General features: G+C 36.1%; 1 protein-coding gene across 1 annotated transcript; it reads left to right on the top strand.

The window, feature by feature from the left end:
• The first annotated feature begins 22,029 nt into the window (after positions 1-22,029).
• LOC149165743 (uncharacterized) lies at positions 22,030-22,863 on the top strand. Its single transcript, XM_089429920.1, has one exon. It carries the CDS (start codon positions 22,030-22,032, stop codon positions 22,861-22,863), a length of 834 nt encoding a protein of 277 aa, XP_089286046.1.
• Positions 22,864-25,981: the final 3,118 nt, after the last annotated feature.

Raw genomic sequence — 25,981 nt, 5'->3', positions numbered from 1 at the left:
GTACAAGAAGAAGGTAAGAAGAAGTTATTTTTAGAGTGGTGAAAAAGGGAAGAAATTTAAAGGAAAGGAGAAGAAAAATGCTTCTGTTAATAAAGAAGGGGAGAAACTTGTGTGCAAGAATTGTTCCAAGGCAGGTCATGATGAAGCACATTGTTGGAATCTTCATCCAGAATTAAGACCAAAGAAATTTAACAATAGAGGGAAAGAAAGGACAAATGTTGTTTCACAACAAGTCTTGGGTTCCGACTTAGGAGATGAAACTAAGATTACAACCACAGTCACTAAGGGAAAAGTCGTGGCAAAAGCAAACAATGAGGAAGTCGTAGTAAGAACCAACGCAACAAATAAATCCAATAACGCTTCAAATGAGGAAAATAGAATTGAGTTGTTCCATATCAGAGTTATTTCCAAACACACTAAGATTGATATGATGTTTGATAGTGGATCTCAGGCAAATTTAATTTCTGTGGATTTGGTCAAGAAATTGAATCTGGAAACCGTCCCTCATCATAAACTGTATCTGTTGGGTTGGATAACCAAGGATGCCAATTTGAAAGTCACATGTAAATGCATTTTCAAGTTTGTAATCACTACTAATTTCATTGATGAAGTCAAATTAGATGTTGTGCCATTGGATATTTATGGGATTGTGTTGGGAAGCTCATATCTGCATGACAGGAAAGTCATTTTCCATCAATTTGAGAACAAATATCATTTGTTCAAAGACGTAGTGGAGTATATTGTGAGAGACCATCACAGAAAGCTTAGTCTGTCTTTAGCAAGTGCATGGGAAATGAAGTGATTAGTCAATTCGAGCAAGAGTCTCGTGCTCCTTATGATCAAGATGAAGAATGACATGGAGAAGGAATCCTTTGTAGGCTGTGATATGAATCTGAAAGCTAAATTGGTTGATGTGATCAATCAATATGGAGACATGTTTAAAGAACCAAAAGGATTGTCACCAAAAAGAGAAATTCAACACGAAAATCAGCTACAGCAGGACTGTCCACTCCCAAACATCAGTATGTATCGAATGCCAATTTTGGAAAGTTTAGAAATTAAGAAACAAGTCCATGAATTGTTGGATAAAGGTGTAATTCGTCCCTCAACTTCTTCATGTGGTTCACCAATTTTATTGGTACCCAAGAAATTTGGAACCTAGTGCATGTGTGTAGATTACCGAGGTTTGAATAAGATTACAATAAAGAATCGATACCCACTACCCAGAATATATGATTTGCTAGATCAGTTGAAAAATGCAAAATATTGACCTAAATTAGACTTGAGAAGTGGATATCATCAAGTAAGAATAGATTAGGAGGATATTTGGAAGACTGCCTTTAAAACCAAACAAGGATTGTTTGAGTGGTTGGTTATGCTTTTCGGTCTTTGCAATGCTCTAGCTACATTCATGAGAGTTATGAATGATGTTTTAAGATCATTTCTTGATGAGTTTGTAATTGTCTATTTAGATGATATTTTGATATTTAGCAAATCACGAGAAGTGCATGTCAAGCATGTGAGGAAAGTTTTGGATATCATGAGAAAAGAACAGTTATTTCTGAAGATGTCTAGATGTGAATTCGGGATAAATTCCTTAGTGTATTTGGGCCACATAGTTGGAGGATGTGAGCTGAAGATTGACCCCTATAAATTTTTGGTCATTGTGAATTGGCCAATACCCAAATCAATCACGGAAGTAAGGAGTTTTCTAGGAGAAGTGCAGTACTGGAGGAATTTTATTGCTAACTTCTCTTCCATAGCAGCTCCACAACATGCTTTGACTAGCGTGAAGGTTGTCTTCCAGTGGGGAGAAAAACAACAAAAAGCATTCAATGCTTTGAAACAAAAGATTAGTTCATCCCCAATTTTAGCATTGCCAGACTTGAAACAACCCTTTGAAATACAAAAAGATGAAAGTGACTATGCCATGGGTGCAGTTCTTTTACAACATGGTAAGTCCATTTCATTTGATTCTGATATTTTTAATGGTGTTGTTATTAATTATCCTACATATGATAAAGAGCTTTATGCATTGGTACAAAGTGTGAAGAAATGGAAGCATTATTTGATGGGAAAAGAAACCATTATTCACACTGATCATCAACCTTTGCAATATCTACAATCTCAAACTAAATTGCAGTAGTCAAGGCACTTTCGTTGGATGGGATTTTTACAACAATTCCACTTGGTAATCAGGTACAAGAAAGGTATTTATAATAGAGTTGTTGATATGCTTTCTAGACCAGTTATTAATGTAGCCATTCTACTCAAGAACCATTATGTTATGCCTGAAAGTTATGTTGAACAATACACACAGGATGCTGACTTTCAAGAGGTATATTTAAACTTGAGTCAAGGCCACCAAGTTGAGGAATTATACTACCATGTACATGATAATATGTTGTATCATTTGGGAAAACTTTGTGTTCCACAGGGAGAGAGAGTAAATGTCACAAGGGAAGCGCACACTTCTCTTATTGTTGGACATTTCGGTGTAAGTAAAACAATGGAAAATCTTCAAAGGTATTTTTATTGGCCTCGTATGCTTGAAAGTGTGTCACGTTTTATCAGAGGTTTTTCATTGTGTGTAGTCAGTAAGCCTAGTAATAGGAAACTAGGATTGTACACACCACTTCCAGTGCCTTCACGACCATGGGAAAGTGTTTCTATGGATTTTGTAGGAGGTCTTCCTTTATCAAGGAAAAGTCATGATTATTTGTATGTATTTGTGGATAGGTTCAGCAGGATGTGCATATTAATTCCTTGTAAAAATAAAATTACAACTGAACAAACAACTCAACTTTTCTTTCAAAATGTATGGGTTCATTTTGGATTGCCTAATTCTATTGTAAGTGATCACGATTCTTGATTTGTTGGGAATTTTTGGTGAAGTTTATGGAACTTGATGGACACCAAGTTGAAGAAAATTATAGCCTTTCATCCGCAAATAGATGGTCAAACTGAAGTAGTTAACAAGACAATTATTCATTTTCTAAGAGGATATTGCAGAAACATCCTAAGTTGCGGGATGAACAGTTGCATTATATTCAACATGCTTACAATCGAGAAAAACATTCTTCTACTCTAACTTCACCTTTTGAAGCATGTCTTGCTTATTTGCATAAATCTCCTTTGGATTTCATCTTTGAGAAAGACGTAGTTATAGATTGACATAGTGACATAGACAAAGCAAAGAAATTCATTGAGCAAATTCAGTTGATTCACCAAACAGTTCAAGAAAAACTAGAAAAGAATCAAGGCAAGTATAAGGCAAGGCATGACAAGCATTGTGTGGATCATCAGTTTCAAGTAGGTGATGAAGTTTGGCTATACATTAGCAAGGAAAGGATTCAAGGTGAAAGTAAAAAGCTAAAACCAATTCGTTATGGTCCATTTAAAATTATGGAAAAGATTGGTAATAATGCTTTCAAGATTGATTTGCCTTCATATATGCAAATCTATTCCGTTGTTAATGTTGAGAATTTGAGATTGTATGAACCTCCTTTGATTGAAGATCAAGGAGAGAATGTTAAAATTCCATCTATTGAAGAATTTTCTCCAGAATTCCTTGTTGTGCTTCAACAAGACACTATACTTGACAGAAGGACAAGGAAAACTAAAAGGGGAAGTATTGATTATCTTCGGGTGGGTCTCAAAGGTACACATCCATCAAAGGCCAACTAGATTGAAGTGGGGAAGGTGAGGGAATAGTACCCTAATCTGTTCAATAACTGAATATAAATATTTTGGGGTCCAAAATGCTTCCAGAAGGGAGGAGTGATCAAGTGCTCATACTTATGCTCATAAATAAAAGTGTTAGAATATTTTCAAACTCAACTTCAGATTGAAGTTCTCTTCATTTTGAATTCAACGGTGCGAACGACACTCAAATCCGAGTTCGTATTCAGAAGATAGAGCAAGTCAAAGTTCAAGTTTGACTTGTCTATGTGACAGGATTGGATGACATGGCAAGGGTCCTAGAGAATGGGGAAGCACCAAGTGGTAGTTTGCCACTGGGTCCCACATATCACATATCGTGAAAAATAAGAAGCACAGGTTAAGAATCAGCCCTCAGAAATCACGCCAAACACCTTGCTATTATGTTGTTACCAACGGTAAAGTTCTGATTGCAATAAACCTGCCGGACGCGATATTTTTATGTGTTATAGTTTAATGTCCTGATGGGTCCGTCATATCGTACTGGTTATGTACCCGAAATAGATTGCTAATTGTGATAAGACCTGGACATGGGAATTTTATATATCACAGTTTAATACCCCGGCGGGTCCGCAATACCGCAATCGCAGTGTTCCCATGTTAACAAGACCTTTGGCCATTGAACTTTGTCGATTGTGATGAGTGGGAGGTTCCAGACACAGTATTATATATGTTGCATTTAATTATCCCTGGCGGGTCCGCAATACCGCAATTGCAACATTTTGTTGTGTTGGGAGCCCATAGAACTTGTCGATTGCGATTTGGATACGACCGACAAGATATAGCCCGCCGAACGACGAATTTCTCACTCCATTAGCGGATTTTGGAGCGGAAATGAGGATTTTGGTCGGTTTTGGAGCATTTTGTGGAACAAATAGTGGAAGAACTGGGAGAAGTCATAACTTCTTCAATTCTTATCCAAATTGGATGCAAAAAGAGGCTAGATAGCCATTTTTTAGTATTCTGAACTCATTGAGACAGGTTTCAGAGGCATTTTGAGCATTGTAAACACACTTTTGTTGTAATTTGAGCATAATAGAGAGGCCCAAACCATTGGAAGCTGGACCAAGGAGACATAACCCAGAAGGGGTGAACTCCTTTATCATGTGCTTGCTATGTGTTGTATTTTGATGTTCTTTATTGTTATTTTATTGTTGTTCAACATATATTTTTTATGTTAAATTGTTTTATAACATTTACATAAGAAAATATCATGTGAGTTAGTTAATTAAGCAAAATTATTGAATCCTTAAGTACTTAATAAGAAAATGATAAGTATCTTGGGTTTTATTCTAATTGGGGAATTAGCACAGCATTACTATTTTTCTCCATCTCAGATCAAAGATGGAGAATTATGCAAAGGTGGAAGGTGCAACATGTAACATAGGTGTATATACATAATTGAGAGAAGTACAATGATGAATTGAAGAGAAGAATAGGGCGATAGGGGACGAAACGATAATGAACAGAAAAGCATATAGAAGTTGTTGTTTACACTTCAAAGTGACATGGGGAAAAGAAAACGACTTTCAAAGGTGGTGAACAACTGAAGTATTAGACATTCTTTCGATATCCTGGAGGAGAACGAAACATGCAGAACCATAGTTGATTTCCTATGAATTTATTAGCACAAAATTCAAATGGTCGACACCATTGAAGCTATATTTTTTCACAGATAGTGTGAAGAGGAAAGGACAGCATGAAACCCTTGCACGAAGCTCGTGGATAGAATCAAGATCATTGGAGAGTATGAACAAGTCTTTTGCTTGGACACCCATGAGTTTAGTTGCAACATCATCAAAAGTAGTAACATTTTCCAGTAGGCCTGTGTGGTCATGCATTTCAAATTTCAACACATAACGATACTAACATTTCGGGAAGTCCCCACTACATTTTGTGCAGTGCCACATTCCATTTGAGTGGTTGAATTTTTTTTTCATGCATTTAATTCCATTAGATGAGAGAGGGCATGCAAGGAAGTAGAAATATTGCATGTCAATAGATGTGATGGTTCCACGAATAGAAAGCCATGTTTCTTTCTTGGCGGGATGTGAGTCTATGAGGTCGACAATTGTATGTTGTGGGTAGAAGCGGTTGGAAGACCCCAAGAAGTTTATACTTAATGATTGTGAAGAGGCCAAGTGGCCTCTTTGATCAAACCATGACTGGAGCTTCTCATTCTCTGGAATGTCAGGATCTAGCATGAGGTTGGTGGTCAAGATAGTCTTGACAGTTCTTCCATTAAATTTGGCTATGTGGCCGCCTTTGATTGCAAGCACGGTTGAAGCACCAGAAGAGGCAAGTTCAACAAGTTTCTTTCCTACGGTGTTGCAATTCTCCCCCCATAGGGTGACATCGATACTATACCCAGACATGTCTTCCAAGCTGAGAGTTTTTCTAGGTGTTTTAGAGCCATCTCTTCGATGAATGGTGGAAGTTGGAGAAGTGGACCTAACAATGCCAATGATGTCGACAATTGAGCCGAGGTTTGCAGATCTGATTTCATCTATAGATTTAAAATGGAAACGGTGGAAAGGAATTGTTGGAACATCATCTAGGGAAGGTTCAATAGTGGAAGTTGCAAAGAGCGAGACTTCCCATTTGCTATTGAGATGGTTGTAATTTGTGTTTGTTGGTTTCACTATGCCATTTGAAACCATGTAAATCTGACCAATTTGGACAAGGTCATGAAAGGAATCTTCCAGATCACTGAAGGCAAAGAGATGGATTACATCATTGGAAAAATCAACGAGGTCAAATCCAAATACCTCTGCGGAGGCTTGAGCATTGTTGTACGAGCGAACGACTATTTTTCCAAGGACCCTACCATGGATTGACCATTGTTTACGGTAGGGGATTAGCACCATGAATGGAATGGAAATAGGTAGAGTAGAGGAAAGCTGAGTTGATGATGAAGGAGAAGCCTATTTCAAAGGAGCAATATACGAGGAGGTGCTATGTGACGTTGAAGATCCTGGTTGGTATGTTGATGGTTGTACAATTTGAAGAAGGGTCGGGTCCCCAATCAAAGGTTCATGACGTTCAAGAACTTTGATTTCAATAACCTGAAGAGTCTTGAAAAAAAGGAAAGAAAGAGAAAAGCAACGTGACATTAGTCGGAGTGACAATGGTGCAAAGAGGGAAGAAACAGGAAAAAAAGATAGATTCTGTGAAGAGTGAACATACACATATTTTTGCAAAAAAGTGCAAGAGAATTCTTTGGGAATGAAAACTGACCCCAACTCGAGGGCACCAGAGACGACATGGCCATTGTAAGTAGACATAAGCAAAGTTCTGTGCTAAGAGGTACTGTCGGAGAGGGAAATTCGGTGGTGTTGGGACATTTTCTTTGTGGAAGCAAGAAGGGTGAGTTCAACTATTTGGAGTGATGGTTGGATCTATGTAGAGCCAACCAACAACAAAGTGATGGCATTCACTGTCAAGGTAACTTCCATGATGAGGAGCAAAGGAGGTGTTCTGAAAGGTGAAAGTGCATGAAATGTTGTCAACATTGGAAAAGAAACGAAAATAAAGCAGCGAGCACAAATGAAAGAAGAATGATTCACAATCTAGATTGCTGCCAATAGTGAAAGGTAACAGAGAAGAAAGTTTGAAATTTCTAAGCATAGAAAGTTGGCTCTCTATATATGACGTTTCAAAAACTCTACAGGGGGGTGTTTTTCATGTCGTGACAATGCAGATATTATTTTAAGCTATATATGCAGTATGAAAACATTGATACTTGCCATTTTAGTGTACAAGGCAATATGGTTAAGCGATTTTCGATTCTCACCCTCTTGTGAATGAAATTCAGGGACAATTATTTGATTGAAGGAAGCAACACGACGTGCAACAACAACAACAAGAGAAATAGAAAGAGACCAGGAATAGCATAGAAACAACAATAGAAACTGAAACTCGAAAAAGAAGCTGAATAATATGAGGTGAAGAGGTTAAATAGAGAACACACCCATATACCAAGTAATCAGAGGGAGCAATAAATGAGAGTCAGGACATGTCACAAAGATCGCGGGGCTACCAATGACAGAGACAATGAGAGAGATGCCCATTCAAGCGGGAGTAAAGTGAGAATAAATGCACATGGTCAGGTCATTAATTATATTATTGAATAGAAGAGGACTCAATGCCAAGATGTGTGAATAGGTTTGAAACCTTAATCAAAGGAAAATGTGACTTATTGATTAATTATATATGGGAGTTTCTGGGTTTTGACATGAGAAGAATCCTTTGGAAATATTGGAAGCGAAAAGTCAGATACAACATATCAATGTGGTTCGTTTCAATAAACGCATATCATAAAGTAGCCAGGGTATAATACATATCAACTTCATGTCGAGCGAGAACAAAGTGAAAATAAACAAAGATAGTCGGTCCATTAATTATATTAATGAATGGAATAGCTTCCGAGACCAAGATTTGTGTATAGGTTTTAAATTGGAATCGTTAAAAAATGCAACATATTGACTAAACATATATTGGATTTTTCGTGTATTGAAACCTTGACATCATAATAAATATTTTGGAAATCTTCGAAAGCAAAAGTCTGATTCATCCTATTAATGTGGTTTCACACAAGGGCATAAAACGCACGATCTTCGTATGAGGGAGAATAAAATGATAGTAAATCCACATAGTTGGTTAATCACGCTTAATTAATGAATAAAATAGATAGCGAAAGCAAGATACATGCATAGATAGTGGATCTTATCAGAGCTCATATTCAAAAAGTTACGATAAGGGGCGGATGTGATTTTACATTTAAGTTCGATATGATAAAACAACTGGGTCTATATATTGGTGGTTAGAGGTCGATAGCACAGTTAGGAGTTTAGATATTTGGTTATTATTATATAGAACCAATGTTATATGTATCGGAAATTTCTAAAAGAATTCTTACGATGTTATAAATCTGATATAACTCTAGTGGATTCGTTATTCCATTAAATTATTTTTGATTACTATATTGGGTTTGGAACCAAATCAACAATCGGAGGATTAAGCCATATCGGTGATTTAACATATGTGGCATTTAAAAAATTTTGATATGATAGTGGATGCGATATTCCGATTTCCCTGCGTGTAGTCAGAGGTCCATATCGCATATCAGCAATTGGCGAATCAGAGGGGTGACAACTTTCAAATTTTGCGATATTGCGAAGTTGCGATATAAAAGTACTGAGAATGTTAAACCATCGGGGAAACGACGAAACAAAATAATGAAGGATTTTCATTGCAAAACCAGACATGGACGTGCCTTTTCTCTCTCTTCCAAATGGACGTGTGGCACAATATGATTGGTTCCGATAAGGGACGCATGGTGGACATAGATTGGTTCTGATAAAGCCACATGGCATATGACGTCAGCATGGCATGGCAAGATGGTGGACACATGATAGGTAGTTTCGACATTTTCAAGGCCCCAAGGGGGGAACAGGGTGACACGTGTCACCAATTACAAGGTTCCACGTGGCAGTGAATGACGTAATAGACTGGAGATCGACATTTGGAGGTTGAGGCATGTTGTTGCATCAAAGTAAAATTTTGGATTGAAATCCTCCGATTAAGGGGCTCCGATATGGGGTTTGGCCCACGGTCACAAAGAAGGAAAGACACAAGGCTAAGAACCAAGGGAGATTGTAATTGTTGATTGCATATCAATGTTTTGCAACATGTGCCATTTCAAAAGTTCTGATTAAGGGGATATAATATTGGGTTGGCGTACAATTATTAAGACTCAAAGAAGATCTGGCTTAAAGAATTTAAGAAAGGAAAATAGTGCTTGTTGCGATATGTGATATTTTCAAAGCATATTGGTGGTTGGAGATCCATAACACAATTTGGAGTTTTGGACTTTAGATATTTGGTTATTATTATATAAGACCAATGCTATATGTATCAGAAATTTATAAAAGAATTCTTGTGATGTTATAATACTTTGATATAAATTTAGCGGATTGTTTGTTCCATTAATTTTTTTTTATTACTATATCAGGTTCGGAACCAATTTGGCAATTAGAGGATTGAGCCATATCGACGATTCAACATATGTGGCATTTCAAAAATTTCGATATGACAGTGGATGTGATATTCTGATTGCCTTGCATGTAGTTGGAGGTCCATATAGCATGTCGGCAATTGGCAAATCAGAAGGGTGACAACTTTCAAATTTTGTGATATTGTGAAGTTGCGATATAAAATTACCGAGCATGTTAAACCGTCGGGGAAACGACGAAACAAAATATAAAATGATTTCCATTGCAAAACTAGACATGGACGTGCTTTTTCTCTCTCTTCCAAATGGATGTGTGGTGCAATATGATTGGTTTCGATAAGGGACGTGTGGTGGACAAAGATTGGTTCCGATAAAGCCACATGGCATATGACGTCAGCATGGTGTGGCAGGACGGTGGACACGTGGCAGGAAGTTTCAGCATTTTCAGGGCCCCAAAGGGGGGGAAACAGGGTGACACGTGTCACCAATTACAAGGTGCCACGTGGCAGTGAATGACATAATAGACCAGATATTGGCGTTCGAAGGTTGAGGCATGTTGTTGCATCAAAGTAAAATCTTGGATTGAAATCCTCCGATTAAGGGGCTCCGATATGGGGGTTGGCCCATGGTCACAAAGAAGGAAAGACGCAAGGCTGAGAACCAAGGGAAATCACAATTTCCAATTGCATATCGGCGTTTTGCAACATGTGCCATTTCAAAAGTTCTGGTAGAGGGACTCTGATATTGGGATGGCACGCGGTTATTAAGACTCAAAGAACCTTGAGCTTAAATCATTTAACAAAGGAAAATAGGTTAAAAAAGAAATTTTCAGCGAAACCAGAGAAGGACGAGGTCTTTTCTCTCTCCTTAGAGGGACACGTGGTGGATAAAGGTTGGTTCCGATAAAGGACAAGTGTTGAAAAGCGATAAGCTACATGCATAGGGTGAAATTCCTGCAAAACCATTAAAATAAGGTTTAATTATTATAACAACAACCCCATATGGAAGTGACAAGTGGCAAGGGTCATGTGGTATGGAGAGAAATTCGGCAAGGGCCAAGCACCAAAGAGCTCATCCTATCAGAGATCGGCAATCGAAATCCACGAACATCACACTGTCGAAATGGTATATTCCTTGAAGGCCGCCGAATATTCTACAATTTCGTGAGGAAGAACCTCACCATAAAATTCTTATCAGCTTAATTATGCCTATCAATATAATTATATGTGCAATTTGATTTTTTTATATATTAAAAATATGCAATGGGAATATTGTCTTAAGATATATTTTTTAATGATTTTTTAACCGACATTGTTACGACCATTTGACATGAAACAGAGAGTGTTGGATTTAGGATGTTAAAACATGACTGGCTCATAAAGGTATACAATGAACATATATCTAATTCTCCTTGTTTTCACTTCCAAAGACAGCCTCAGATTGCTTACAAGACCAGTCCCTGGAACATCTAGATTTTGTGTGTCTCATATGATTCTTAGGAAACTAAAGACATCACATATATTTTTGTACATATATATTCATTATATATAATAAACAACATGGGTTGGTTCCTTCATCCAAGGACATAAGCCATGTATTTCTGGTACTCCTTCACACATACAACTCACAGAAATATATGTATAAACTAGTGGAGGTTGAGTAGTTTGAGGACCTACAGTTTATTCAACTTTGGCAGAGTAGTGAAAGAAGAGAAGGAGATAGAATAACTCATCATATAGAGCTTGAAACATTAATAATTCCACACTTATTTGAGTTAAAGATAGACATAATGGATGAAATAGGATTGGGTGCGATGAATCATGGAGCGTAATTTTAAAGATATAATCTCAAAGATCCATACAGGCATGTGCATTAATGAGTCAATAAAAATGAATCTGTAAGAACATATGAAACATTTCTAGCAGCTACAATTACATGAAATAAAAAAGGAAACATGAACATAATGGAAATTTAACAAAGAGGTAACATATTGTAGTATTTAAAGAGGGAATCACCATCATTTCATTAATATTTTGAAAGATGCAAATCTTGAAGCACACAGTCTCAAAAATAACATGTAGTTATTCTTTAGGATTCTGAACCTTTTTTAAGAGTGGCTTCCCTCTATTTATAAGAAGAGCAGAGCTCTGAATTATAATTACAACCAATATCTTGGCCCATCCTCAGCTGTCAGATTGACCAGCTGTTTCGGCCCGGGATGGCTCTGCGGCCCAAAAAGACTACAATTAGATTAATTGCCTCATTAAATTGTGACAAGTACATGATAACAAAACAAGTCAATTTATAGAGGAAAACTTCTGCAAAATATCTTAATGTCCATCCCTGTGATGGCCTTTGCTCAGGTTGTTTCTTGCCCACGGTCTGGCCTCCTGTGCCACTCAGCTGATTCCTGTCACTTTTGCCTTAACTGCTTGACTTCTCCACTCTCTGGAGTTGGTAGCGATTAGCTGTGTTTGCTTGTTCCATGCTGAGATATTAAGCCTTTCTGAGTCCCGTATCTCCATGCTGAGCCATTAAACCTTTTTGAGTCCCGTATCTCCATTTATTCGCTGAAGTCGTGCAAGCGAAACAATCAAATTCATTTATGTGGCTATTGCTGTCCTAGTTTTCTTGTTACAAAGGCTTCCACAAGATCAGCTCATATCGATTTCCCACTACTCCACGCCTTCATTCACTGCCTCAGTTTCCAACCCATCTACCTTCAAAGCCCTGTACCATATATCGAGGCATTGTTGTATTAAGACTTTTACTCTTAAAAAATTACGAAACATCGATCTTTGGTGTCCCTTCGCCCCCTTTTGTTTTAGTTATTGCAGTTCTCATCATATGACCGGGGGTTATGACTAGGGGCTTAGCCTTAAGGCGATAAGGCATTTAGACTCCTCCTGAGGCTATCGTTCCTTTGTAAACTATCCTTCACCCCTAGTCCGTGAAGTCCTTCTCGACCGTGCGTTAGCCCACATATTGCAACTCCTCAGTCGGCGTTTCTAAATTAGGGCTTTAACTTGTAGTGATGCGATATCAGGTTTCACTGATCGCTGACCGCCTTCTGTGCTTATCCCTTAGTTCCTCGCTCTCCCATGACCATAGGACAACGCCCTTATCGGAGCCCCCTAATCGGAGGTTCACAATTGGTGATTTCCTTTTGATGCACAACACGCTGCAATAGTTGATTGTCGATTGTCGATCAGTGATGCCATCATTGCCACATGTCCTTTGTACTTCCACGTCATGATGACGTCAGCGGCCCCATGTATTTATCGTATCCAATAATGTGTTGCCATGTGTCACTTGTCGGAGTTAATCCTATGAAGCCATGTGTCTAGTTTGAGGAGAGAGAAAAGGCCCGCCCGCCCTTGGTTTTGCATTGAATTCCTTTATCACATTTTTCGAGGCAATGCCCTACATTTTACACTATTGGCCCTTCCCCCCCCGTAATTTCTTTATAGTAGACTTTTCTAGATCACAGTGACCTTCGATCTCTAATTTAAGATATTAGTGATCGCTTCACTACTGGTCCTATGACATTTGCGATCATTGATGTGCAATATCGCTACAACCTTTGATAAGCATTGTACGCTATGCCTTGGACCTCCTATCTCTGATATCGGTGATCATTGATCACTAGTTTTCTATGCCCTCCCCTGTTGTTGCTTTCAGAAAACTCTGATTGCGACATGCTCCCAAACCTCTAATATGTTCTTCTTTCTTTCCTTTCAAAGGCAACAAAACCCTCGAACTTCATCTGGCCATATCTTCTAATCCAAAAGTCCATTTTCGGACTTCCACATATCGTTAGAAAGCTCGTTCTGAGCACTATGAAATGGAGGGGGTCCGATTTAGCTTTGAGTGCTTATGCGGTTTGGGAGATGACTGCAATATTTTCTCCCCTTTTGTGCCCTTTTGAAAATTGAAAATAAATTTTGCAGAGGGTGACACCAATCCTCTTATATTGTAATGGGTAAATGGTTGACCTTAAATTAATTCAATAAACTCTTTTATATATTTTTTCACTTTGCCAAAGGAAATAATTTTTTTTTATTTTGTTACTATTAGTTTATTTAAAATTATCTCTCATTTGATTGGTTAACAACTTTTACATGTTATTGGGGAATTTTTCAATTTTCACAAATCAAGAGTACCTAGTTCACATCACGAATTGGTGGTTTAATTTCAATAAGTACGGGATATCATATTGGATCAGATGTGTATGCTCATATCCTAAGCAACCAATATATACTGGATCGATAACATAGTATATATTGGTGGCTAGGGTATGGGAAACCAATATATACTATGCTATCGATCCATTAATGCTTTAGTTTCTTAAGGTATGGGCAACCAATATATACTATTTGTATATGCCCACCATTGACTTAAGCAAGTACATTATCTAGGGATGGGCATATACAGCCCCTCCACTTTAATGGATAGATAACACATTATATATTGGTTGCCCATACACTATGGCAATCCGTAAAAAGCAAAACCCATAATGTAGTCATTTCACGCACCATCTAGTAAATTGAATTTTCCCATGAAGGTGAAAATATGTTAATGTAAAAAAGGTTTTGAATATGAGTTGAATGTAAAAAACGAAAAACTAATGCATTTGGTATCAAAACAAAAACCTAAATTATTGGTTTAATTCTATGAAACTGAAGTCATAAATGCAAAATGGGTATTGATTGCATTGAAAACTAAAGGTATAAATGCAAACGGGGAAATACTAAGGGAATGGTAGATATTTAAGAAATTAAAATATCAAATGAAATAAAAAAACTGAAGTATTAAAGGATTTGAGGATAGCACTTATGCAATGCAATATATTAATGTGATGGTTGGTCCAAATTAAATTTGGGAAATTTTAGTTTTTATATAGTTTAATATTTTTTATTATTCTTTGACATGGTAGGATTATGGGAATGGTATTTAGCCATCTCAATGGTTATTGGATGTAGAATTTTTAATTTTTTTTGGGTGTTATTTTACAAAATTAAATATTTAAGAAAATATTGTAATTTTTTAAATATATAAATGAGATTCAAATTTTAATTAATTTTTTTTTTTCTCGTTAAAACTGAGCTAATTATATTACAAAAAAGTCAAAATTACAACAAAATTACATCTGGGCCGAGGCCCTGTTTCTTCAAAGAGAGTTCTCATGAAGATATCAGTCATAGCTAACCTTGCAGAGAGATTCGACACGGTGAATACAGAAATTGACACGATGGAGTCATTACTTGACACGGTGAATACAGAAATCGACACGATGGATTCATTACTTGACACGGTGAACATAATTCAACACGATGTATATAGAAAATGACACGGTAAACATGTAGACTGACGCGTGGACTGAGACCATGGTGATTTGGACCGACACTGCGAGCATAAACCTCATGACAAACATACAAAATAAGCAAAATGAGATGGCCAGAGAAATTCATTCCTTGCCGCCCAGACTTGGCGTCTTCTGAGTTAATCTTCATCCGTGGTGTGAGGTTCATCTTTTGCAGGACCCTTGAGCTTTTCCGAATCTTCCTTTTCCTGGCGCGAGCTCCTCTGAACAGGTTCACTGGGGCCGGCCTCATCCTTCTGAACTGGACGCCTGAAGTCGACGGTGGGAGTCTCCATATCAACCCTCGGAACATTCACGGTTTCCACGCGTCCCCGAATACTGCTGCAATGCTCCACGGTGACCGAAACTATCAGAGTATTGTTTGCAAATGCACAGGGGATTCTGTAACGAATGGCCGGGTGTTCCGTGTGACCACACTCCGGAATGCCCCAGCTTCCTCTAACATTGCTGCCCGGAGGCCTGTTTTGCTCAGAGGTGATCTCTACTGAAGAGGAGGGTGAAATCTCAGGCCTCTGAGAGGCAGAACGACCCCGTGACCCTCCTCTGCGACTGCTCATCCTGAGCCTCTCCCTTGACATTTGACAATGGCTTCCCGCACCAGCAATTCCTTGAGAAACCTTGCACCAAGCGATCACCCACTCAAATGGCTTGAGATGCGGCAGAGTGGTTTGGGTAGCAACCTTAATAGCTCCCATACTCCTCGGATGTTGCAGCGCATTGAATGGCGCCTGCAAACGACTGTACATTCCCACAGCATTCCCCTGCAAGCGACTAGACAGACTAACGACATTCCCCTCCGCATAAACCATTTCAGACTTGCTCATTGCTTCGCCTTCCGGCGAATTTAAGGAGCCTACGTCGTGGAGTGGCATGGCTTGTCCGGGCTGACAGATGCCCATGTGACAAGCCACATGCCTCATTACTCCATTAACACGCGGCATTAAAACTATTAGCACCCGCATCCGGGAGATTCAAATTTTAATTAATTAAAAAACATAAAAAAAATTAATTATATATTGTTTAACATACTAGAATGAAGATTAACACATATCGTTATATCTTTTACCTAATTTCTCGATGAACTTGAATTCAAGACACCACCCCCCCTCTCTTCGCTTTGTTTTTTTTGGGTAGCAACAAGAAGGTTGTCGCATGAATTTTTCTCTCCAACAGTAAGCCTAACTTACCTTGTCCGACCATCCTTGTCCCACCATAAGTTTTCTAATGAGAGATAAGTTAATTCATACATAAAATTCATTATTGTTATTATTTTTAATCTTATAAGAATTAAGTCGCTGATCTCACATGTAACTACTATTAAATCTCTGGGGATCTATGACTTGTCATCTTTTTGATAAATTAAGTTACAAGGGGATTTGAACCTTAGATCTCTAAAACTCACTTTACTTCGATCACCAATTAAACTGCCCAAAACAAAATTCATTAATTTCTAATATATAAACAGAAATTTATATTTATATGTAAATTTATTAATCCCAACCATTAGCGTTGTGTAATTTTAAACTATATTAATTGATGGGTTGCGTACCATACATTCAACGCCCAATATAGTAATCTTTGATTTAACTCAACTAATAAGATTATAGTTGTGATTTTTAGCTCAATTACTAAGATTATAGTTGTGAAATCCACATGGATAAAAAGATATGTAAATTTCATTTAATAATTTAGTTTATCTATTAAATTGTTTATTATCTACAAATTATTTTTATTTTTTTCTTCATAGTAATTTATATTTTCTTAATATATTATTTATATTTAATAAATATATTAAATTAATAATTAATTTAATACTTAATATATAAACTAAATATTAAAATAATAATTAATCTACTACATAATACATAAATAATTACTAATTTAATAATTAACTCATTACTAGTTTCAAGCGATAGTTTAGTTGGTCGAGTTCTTGTTGTTAAGTAACTCGCTTATCGAGAGCTCATGGGAGCAAATTTCCTCGACACCTTTAGCGTTAGGCCTTGCTTGTTTGGCCGGCGGATAGGTCCATTCAGATTGATCTACCTAGATTTTCTCGTGGATATAGTGACCACTCAGTGTTCATAAACCACCCTAAAAAAATAATTAACTCCCTACTAATTTAATAATAAACTTTATCGTTATGCAGTACCTCTTTTGTAGGTTCTCCTTATCTAAATTTAATAATAGACTTTATAGTTATGCAATAACTCTTTTGTAGGCCTTTCTTATCTAAAATAATCACACATCTCACGCACTATTTCACAAGCCAACAGTGGCATAATTTATTTGATGTTTAAGATTTCGTGACAAAATCACACTCTTTTCCATGTACAACACCAAATTTCTTATTGATTACTTTAATGTCCCTATATATATTTGGCATGAATTAATTTATCAAATATATTTACATTCATATAACGTAAACACACAAATATATATCTATTCATAAAAATATTTATACATAAACAACTCATTATATATATATATATATATATATATATATATACACTCTTTTAACACTCATTAAAATGTGTTCTCTTTAATTAGTTTACTAGATCATTGTTATTAGGCATGGGGTACATCAGTGCAGGTATGCATTTAAAATTTAACACATGTTTATAGCTTTAACACCTTCGTAAATAATTTGTCATGCAGTTATGCTTAATGCACTTTGCTATACAAATAATTAATGTTTTTTACTTGAGTCTAAATATTAGTAATTGTAATGTAACCTGAAACAACAAGCACATAAAATTTTTAACACCTATTTATAGCTTTAAGGTCCCATGTAAATAATTTGTGGTGGAACCATGTTTAACACACATTAATATACAAATAATTATATGCTAAAATCGAATCTTGTTAACTTAGTGGACCACATCCAAATCATATCAAAATTGTCACCATAATAACTTTATTCAAAGCCTTATTACATCGCTAAAAAATATTACCATATACTTTTACAAATTAATAATAAAAATAGCATATTTAACAATAACATATATTTTAATTTAGCTATGTTTAAACTAAGCTACAAAGACTAGCGACTATGTAGCTCTTGTTTTTTATTGTGACTTGGATGTCTAACATAGCATATTTAAAATAGTTATGTAAGAAACACAGAAAATGTTGAACCCTTTTTAATTGGCATACAAGGCAAGGATAAATAGTGTGGTGAGGACTTCTCATGTTGAAGCTAGTAGGATGACACCTCGTCGTGGGGATTTTTGAAGTTGAATGATGATGGGTTGATGGGTGGGGTAGGTTGTTATATTATTATTATATTAGCATTCACGCTAAAAGGTGCAAGGGAGCATTGATAGTGTTTTGGGGTTTTTGACCCTTCGAATATAATACAATAACATTTGAAATAGAGGTGAAATAATATGCAGACCTAGAGAATGAAAACCATAGTGCTTGGAGTGGAAATATATACAAACACATCAACAAAACCATTAGTGGTTTGAGAGACTCCCTTCTAGTTTTGAAAACCTAAAGTGGGGGTGGGGGGGGGGGGGGGGCGGGGGGGGGGGGGGGAGGAAATGCCTAAGAGAATACAAGGTGTATATGTTGTAAAGAAAATTAGAGTGCATTCTTTAGATGGTGAGTTGTAGCTTATTATGTTCCAATAACTTGTAATAGAATATCAACAAAGCTAGACTAATAATAGGTGATTGCTTGTAATACACTATGAATAATAGGTGATTGTTTGTAATATGTGGTTGTGTGAAAGAGGATTTTAATCATCTCCTTATAAACATTTTAAAAATATAGAATACAATATATTTTACTATAAATGTTATAACCACTAAAATCCAAATTAAAAAACCTTTAAAAATGGTTCATATAACTAACCAAATGACCAATTTTAACAATTTTGAAAATGACATTAAATTGTTGTAGCCATTCATAGCCATGTTGAGTGATATGTTATTTTCATGTTCTTTGTTCATAAGGTTGTCAATCTAACAAGAATTATGTGAAACAACTTCAAAGTTCTTATAAAGTGATATTGTAGAGTACAATATCAAGTTACTGTCTCCATGATTATTGGTGCATCCAAGGTTATAGATCTCATATCCAACATCATAGAATGTATGTTCATACATCTCCACAAACTCCTCATTCTAAACCTAGAACTCGTAATTATGAAATGACAGTAATGAAAATTAGCTCAATAGAGGCACATCAAGAACATGTACTTAAAAATTCAATAAAAATAATGCAACATCAATTTCTTATTATATTTCTTTAATATCAATAAATATATATAAGATGTAAATTTAATATCCATAAACAATGAATTTCAATTTTCCAACATTTTCATCTAGGAGGCTTCCTACAAGAGAAAAACCGGTTCCTCATAAAAACAAGTCATGTTATATATCATTGAAAAATAACATCTTCACAATATCATAATTTTAGTATCTCAATTGTGGATCATGGGGTCGACACTAATTATACAATACTATGAATGAACTTTTGAACCTACCTTGCACATTGTATCATGTACAAAGATACAAAAAGACATAAGATTACAAGATATAGGTACATGGGTGTAAGTGTAGGTATGGCTACCTCACTTTTCAAGACATGGGACATGAATATGTCATTTGTACATACATTAAATCATATATATACAATAATATATGGAGAAAGAGAGAATTTCCATTAATGTAAATGAAAAATGATTCAAATTAATTTATACATTCAAATCATTCAAGAATCAAATCACTTTAGAGTCCATTAGTATTCAAGTGGCATTCATGATACAACATCAAATATTGGAATTCTTTCCCTTTCTACCATCACTGGAGCCTCACTCGTGCCATTACAATGATTATTGTTCTCATATGTGGCAATAACAAACATTCTGATGAGGGTTACGATGATGTTTCCATAGTGGTAAGATCCTTTTGCATTGGGAAACGTTGCAATGACTATTAAGTTCCATATATATAACAATTTCCATTCAAATTTGAGAACTTGGGTACATATATGGATGTAACTCCCACCAACCTTGCACTTGATAGATATTATAATTCATCCCTAGTTTGTCAATTATTCTTCTAAGCAATTAAATTTTCATATCCATCCTCACTTTACACAATCGTTCCTTTCTATATTTCCCAACAATGCTAAAAAAATTAAGAAATAAGCATATTCATGCATCTATCTATACGTAAAGTATATACATATATCCCTCCTTGGACACATGATGTTAGACACAAAGTAAGTAGTGTAGGAACCAAACCTGACGGACCTTGCCTGGTTCAGTGACCAAACAATATATATTGGGGCTCTTGGAATTGGTCCATAGACCTTCTTCTTGGAATTGTTATAGTGGAAACTGGTAATGCCAGTGAGAACATGACTAGTAAAATGAGTAGATGCAACCATGTAATGGTCCTAAGATGGTTGATTTGCAGTTACTAGAACATAGTAGGTTTGGCCAACATGAATGTTAAGAGAATTGTAGACATTTGAATAGTGTGAGAAACTTCCACCTCCACAAGCTTAAATTTATGACCTTGGATCTTGAAGTTCAAAGAGGATGATAAACTCACATTTGGTATTTGGAGGTGGTAATTTTTTCCTACAAATAAATAGATGACTCATTTTAAATATATAAGTAAACAAATTGAATGAGAAATATATTCCATTAGATAAAATCAAAACAAACTACATCTTGTGGATCATTGAGTTCCTAAACACATCCACGAAAAGTCATAGCACTCCGCCTTCTTATATAGAATTACAATATACCTTGATCCATTGTGATTGTTGCACCATTTTTTTTCCCATGACCATTAATGAGAATAACTTCAGGTTTACCAAGCGATCGACCCATGTGAAATGTTCTCCTAAGGATATACCCAAAGCTAGAAAATGGTCCTAGATTGATGAAGTGTGAGAGAACATTTTGGTGGACATAGTGAAGTTGAACATAGTCAATCTCTTTAAATTCAAAAGATGTATTTGTTTCAAGGACGGATTAACATCTTATTGTGTGATTTGTCTTGTACCGTTCACCTATGATAAGAGTGATATGATCACCACTAGGAGCAGGGAACACAACAGGGATGACGACCTTGTTGGAAATAGTTGTCCCTCAAAATCCCCCAGTTTCTTTGTGCATATACATTTATGCCAAAAGTAGTAGTAGATGCTTATATAATTCTTCACCTAGAACTTGTATGTGAAGTTATGTCTTGGTGCTATAGGGCAGATTGTTCCAAAAAATCCATCTTGCCATGAATTCCTCCTCTATTAGATCCCACTCTTGTACCATAAAGAAATTGAGAGCTATTTACAAGCTTGGAGCTAGTCAGGTGTCTTACCGTTGATCATGTTCCTTGTTAATATGCATTAAACTACCTCTTTCTCCACAAAAACCACCTCCATGAACATTTTTTTTGCTTCGACCTCCACTACTTTTGTAAGGTATTTACTTTCTTTGCTAGCATTTGAGTGTGAATTTCCAAGAAAAATACTATTAGCGAATGCCATTGGAATTTGGAAGCACTTCTAAAGACAAATGCACTATATGATGGAATGATAATGGGACATACTTTTATTGCATCATCCTTGACCTTAAGATTCTAATCCTTCTCATGAATGACTTTTCTCTACTCAAGGTAGGTAGAAGTCAAGACCTTTTGATAAGTCAAGGCCTTTCCACGATCGTTGGGTTAAAAGTTAAATGGGATTTTAGTGACAAAAGTAAATGAAATCCAAGCCCAGATGTCATGTTGAAGCAAGCATTGGTAGAAATATGGACATTCATGAGCTTAAAAAAGAGTAGCATGAATCCTCTGCTCAAGGTTTAGATGTTGATGAACTTCATGCCAAGGGGAAGGAAATTGTTTCAGGGCATTTGGGTATCTGTGGATCTAGAAGACTTCATAACATGTTGGAAGTTGATGATCATTCGCCGAAGATAGACCCATCAGAAGAGGGAACTGACTGGAGTAAGGAGATGCAGGTATTACCTTCAGACAAAAATAATAAGGAGATTCATTTGCAGAAATCACGGAGTGTAGATTGTTGGTCATGGATATATGATAGCAGTGGAGAACTCGGCACTAAGGACAATGTGATGGAGGGGATCGGTAGCCAAATCGGGCAATCGAGGACATCGGACAAAATGAAGGGAAAGAAGAGCAGGAAGAGAAAGAGGTTGCCAGATTATAATCACCCAAGTGGGGAAATCATAAGTCGCTCTAGTTCCATGAGAAAAATTGAGGAAGATATTAAGGAAAAGCCTAGAAAAATCAAGGAGTGGTGGAAAGAAGAGTATTTTGCAGAGATGAGCAAAAAGAGCAAGAAAATGAATAAGCTAGAGAAAATAAGATGGAAAAGTTCCAGAAGGTTTGATTGCAGAAGGAACATTAGGACAAACAGCAGGGGAAGGGACTATTTGTATGATTATAGTGGGGATATCATCTTTGAGAGTAACAAAGATAAAATCAAAAGGATTTATTCCATGGGAAGTGATGTGTGGAGTGGTATTTTACTGAGTAAAGGAGATCTCAACAACAACACCAACATGAGAGGAGCAGTGTGTTACATTCCTCCTGAATATGGAGGTTGTGGGTTTTCATCAGAGAAGGATGATAGCTATAGTTTTGGGGCATTAATGTTAGTGAGTGTCTCTAAAATGAAGCCTCTACATATTTTGGCATCTCCCATGAAATATTTTGAGAAGGCCAATCTCATTTCATGGGCAAGGCACTTGGCTTAGATGAGCAACATTTTAGAACTTGTGAGTGAGTCATTGAAGAGAATTTATGATGGATACCAAACACATATATGCATCACAGCCAATCATATGTGCCTGCAGAGAATCCTAGAAATGAAACTTGATATCTCTGAGATTCTCAAGATTATGAAAGGTGAAGTGGATGTTCCCAATTTGCCTCCATAATTTTCACCTAGTCTTGACAAGCTTTACAACAAATCCAAGAAAAAATTATTTTCAAATGTTATAGGGACTCTTAATGTTCCATAGTCTTTATCGACTTAAAATGCAATACAAAGTTGTTTTTCCTATTAATACTCTTTAATTGAGCCATTAGGAGGTAGAAAAGTGCATCCTGCACTATATAAATGGAGTTGTGATTATGGCTTTAAGTATGCTGAAAATGAGAAATTAGGGTGAGTGAAAGATTTACTTCTAACTCAGTTAGATTTGTGGACTAGGGTAGGAGAAACAGATAGTTCTATGTTGTGACAAACATAGGAAAATACACATTTAACCAAGAATGCAATATTCATGCAAGGACAAAGCAGTTTAAATCCCACTTCGTGCAAGGGAAAAACACTTTAAATTTGACTTCATGCAAGGACAAAGCAATTTAAAGTCCATTTCCACAATTCGAGATGATTGCAAGAAGAAAAAATGAAAAACGGTTATATGTTGTGACCACCAAAGTGAAAATTTAGCTAGAGTGAAATATCTGAAGAAAGAGAAACAATCAATAAGGATAAAGAACATTACATTTGGCCGATATTTCTACCAAAAGATACAATATTTCAAGAAAAAGAAACAATTAGCAAGGAAAAATCACATTTCATTTGGACAAGGTTTCAACAAAAAGAAACAAACAACAAGGATAAAGCACATTAAATTTGGTCATGAATGTAATAGTGCAATATTTGATGTAGGACAAAGCACTTTCTGATTTGAAGTGTTTGTATTAAGAAAAATAGGTTAATCACTTAATGTCAGGAGGATATTATCACATCAACTCAAAATTTTACATTTTGAAATTACAAGTGTTCTTTTATACAACTAATATCTTATAAATACTTCAATGTCTCACCATTGTTATACAATTATAAATTTACTCACAACATACAAACAACCTTATAACTAAGAAAAATTATAGCAATCTTGTATGAGACATATGAGCTAAACCATTCTTTGTAAAGTGTTTGGGAGCTTTAAATTGTTAATGGGCCTTAGTGTGTACACTGCAACCATTTAAATGTAATTGTGTATAACTATTTTGCATAATAATTAGTAAAACTATGTTTATATGCAAAAGATATAAAGGGCTTGAAATTTCTCCCTAAGATTCTTTACTAATTTTACATTCACTGAGTATTTAAGCCATGTTTATGCATAAAAGATATGTAGGGTTTGATATTTCTAATGAAAAGTAGATTTGGGATTTTCTTAGTATTCATATCTTTAATAAATTTTCATTAAGATTTATTTGAAATATATTTGACATTAATGTTTATTTCTTTTCGTATAAACCATTTTTCATTAATCTGACTTTGAACGAGTGTATAATAAATGTGAAATAGCAATTGATTATTCTCTTGGATGATTCAAAACCTTTTTATTCATCTAATAAAATAAATATAAAATGATAAGAATCAACAAGATGGGAGGTGAAAGTAGGATGTGGGAAGACTCAACTCAATTTCCAAACGATAATATTACACTGATAAGATTGAAAACTTTCTTGTTAATATGAGATATGAGATGATTATTGTTAAGGATGTGGGGAGGAAATATTTCACTTGCCTCCAACTTGGCCAACAATCACAACAAGGCATTTCTTGAATATAATTTTTTTGGAATTAAGAAATACAAATCTGCTTACTTCATGGAGTTGAACGCATTGTCTTGGAAATGAAAGGCATGAATTTTTCCAATAGGATGATGCTACATGCATAAGATATTCACTGGTGTAGTGGTGTGGCCCAAGTTGAAGGGACTAGCTATGGCATTGTTGGAGCCCAGAAAAGATTTGCTTAACTTTTGTTAAGGGTGGAACTGCGCAGGAGGATTGAGGAGAGAAGATGTTATGGATGTCACACATCACAGGGTTGGCCCAAGAGGTGGACGTCGCATAGAAGGCAAACAGTGGTGCCCAAGTAGAGGAGGAACATACCAAGAAATATTGTCATTCATTATTTTTCAATGGGATGGAACCGGCAAGGAATGTCATTATAGATAGGAGGTTAGATATATTTTGTAGGCGAAGGAGAAAAGGCGAAGTGGAGCAGTTTGGAGGGAGGATATTTTGAAGGACCCTTATTGCATATGGGTTAGCTCAACGATGAAATCAGGAAATATCTCAACAGTTTACAAGACAACTAGAGTAACCAGGCAGAGGGTTGAGAAGATTCGAAGGGATTGCATACGAGGATTAAAAGAGGCATTGAACGTTGAACAAAGGAGGAAGAAAAAATGTAGAGTATTTCCTTGGTTATGTAATAATTGTGTAATGCCTCCGTCTACATGTCTAGAGTTATAGGGTGGGCTTTCTAGAGTCAATAATTGCGGAGTAGCCTTACTGTGCCATTCATGCATATTTGTATGTTTGGACTTTATGTTATCAGTTATGTTTATGCTTGTACATGGCATATACTTGAAAGGTTGGTCAACTTGTTGGTCTGATGAATGTAACTACATGCATTGCACCTTTTTCATTAATACTAGTATAACCCAATGTATGGATGAGTTGCTCCATATATTTTGCATTGTTTTCTGAATATTAAATGTTATTTATGTGTATTGGCAGGGACATTGGACGTTGAACAAAGGAGGAAGAAAAACTGTAGAGTATTTCCTTGGTTATGTAATAATTGTGTAATGCCTCCATCTACATGTCTAGAGTTATAGGGTGGGCTTTCTAGAGTCAATAATTGCGAGGCAGCCTTACTGTGCCATTCATGCATATTTGTATGTTTGGACTTTATGTTATCAGTTATGTTTATGCTTGTACATGGCATATACTTGAAAGGTTGGTCAACATGTTGGTCTGATGAATTAACTACATGCATTGCACCTTTTTCATTAATACTAGTATAACCCAATGTATGGATGAGTTGCTCCATATATT

This window comes from Pinus tabuliformis, chromosome 5_1, assembly GCF_031772625.1.
Source record: "Pinus tabuliformis cultivar Carrire ecotype Pingquan chromosome 5_1, CPIR1, whole genome shotgun sequence".
NCBI classification, from domain to species: Eukaryota; Viridiplantae; Streptophyta; class Pinopsida; order Pinales; family Pinaceae; genus Pinus; species Pinus tabuliformis.
The sequence above is the reverse complement of the archived record's forward strand: the minus strand, read 5'-3'. Positions and strand labels throughout refer to the sequence as shown.

Bases quoted from the DNA above. Each gene is read 5' to 3' on its own strand.
- LOC149165743 (XM_089429920.1), top strand. From the start codon at position 22,030: ATGTTGGAAGTTGATGATCATTCGCCGAAGATAGACCCATCAGAAGAG.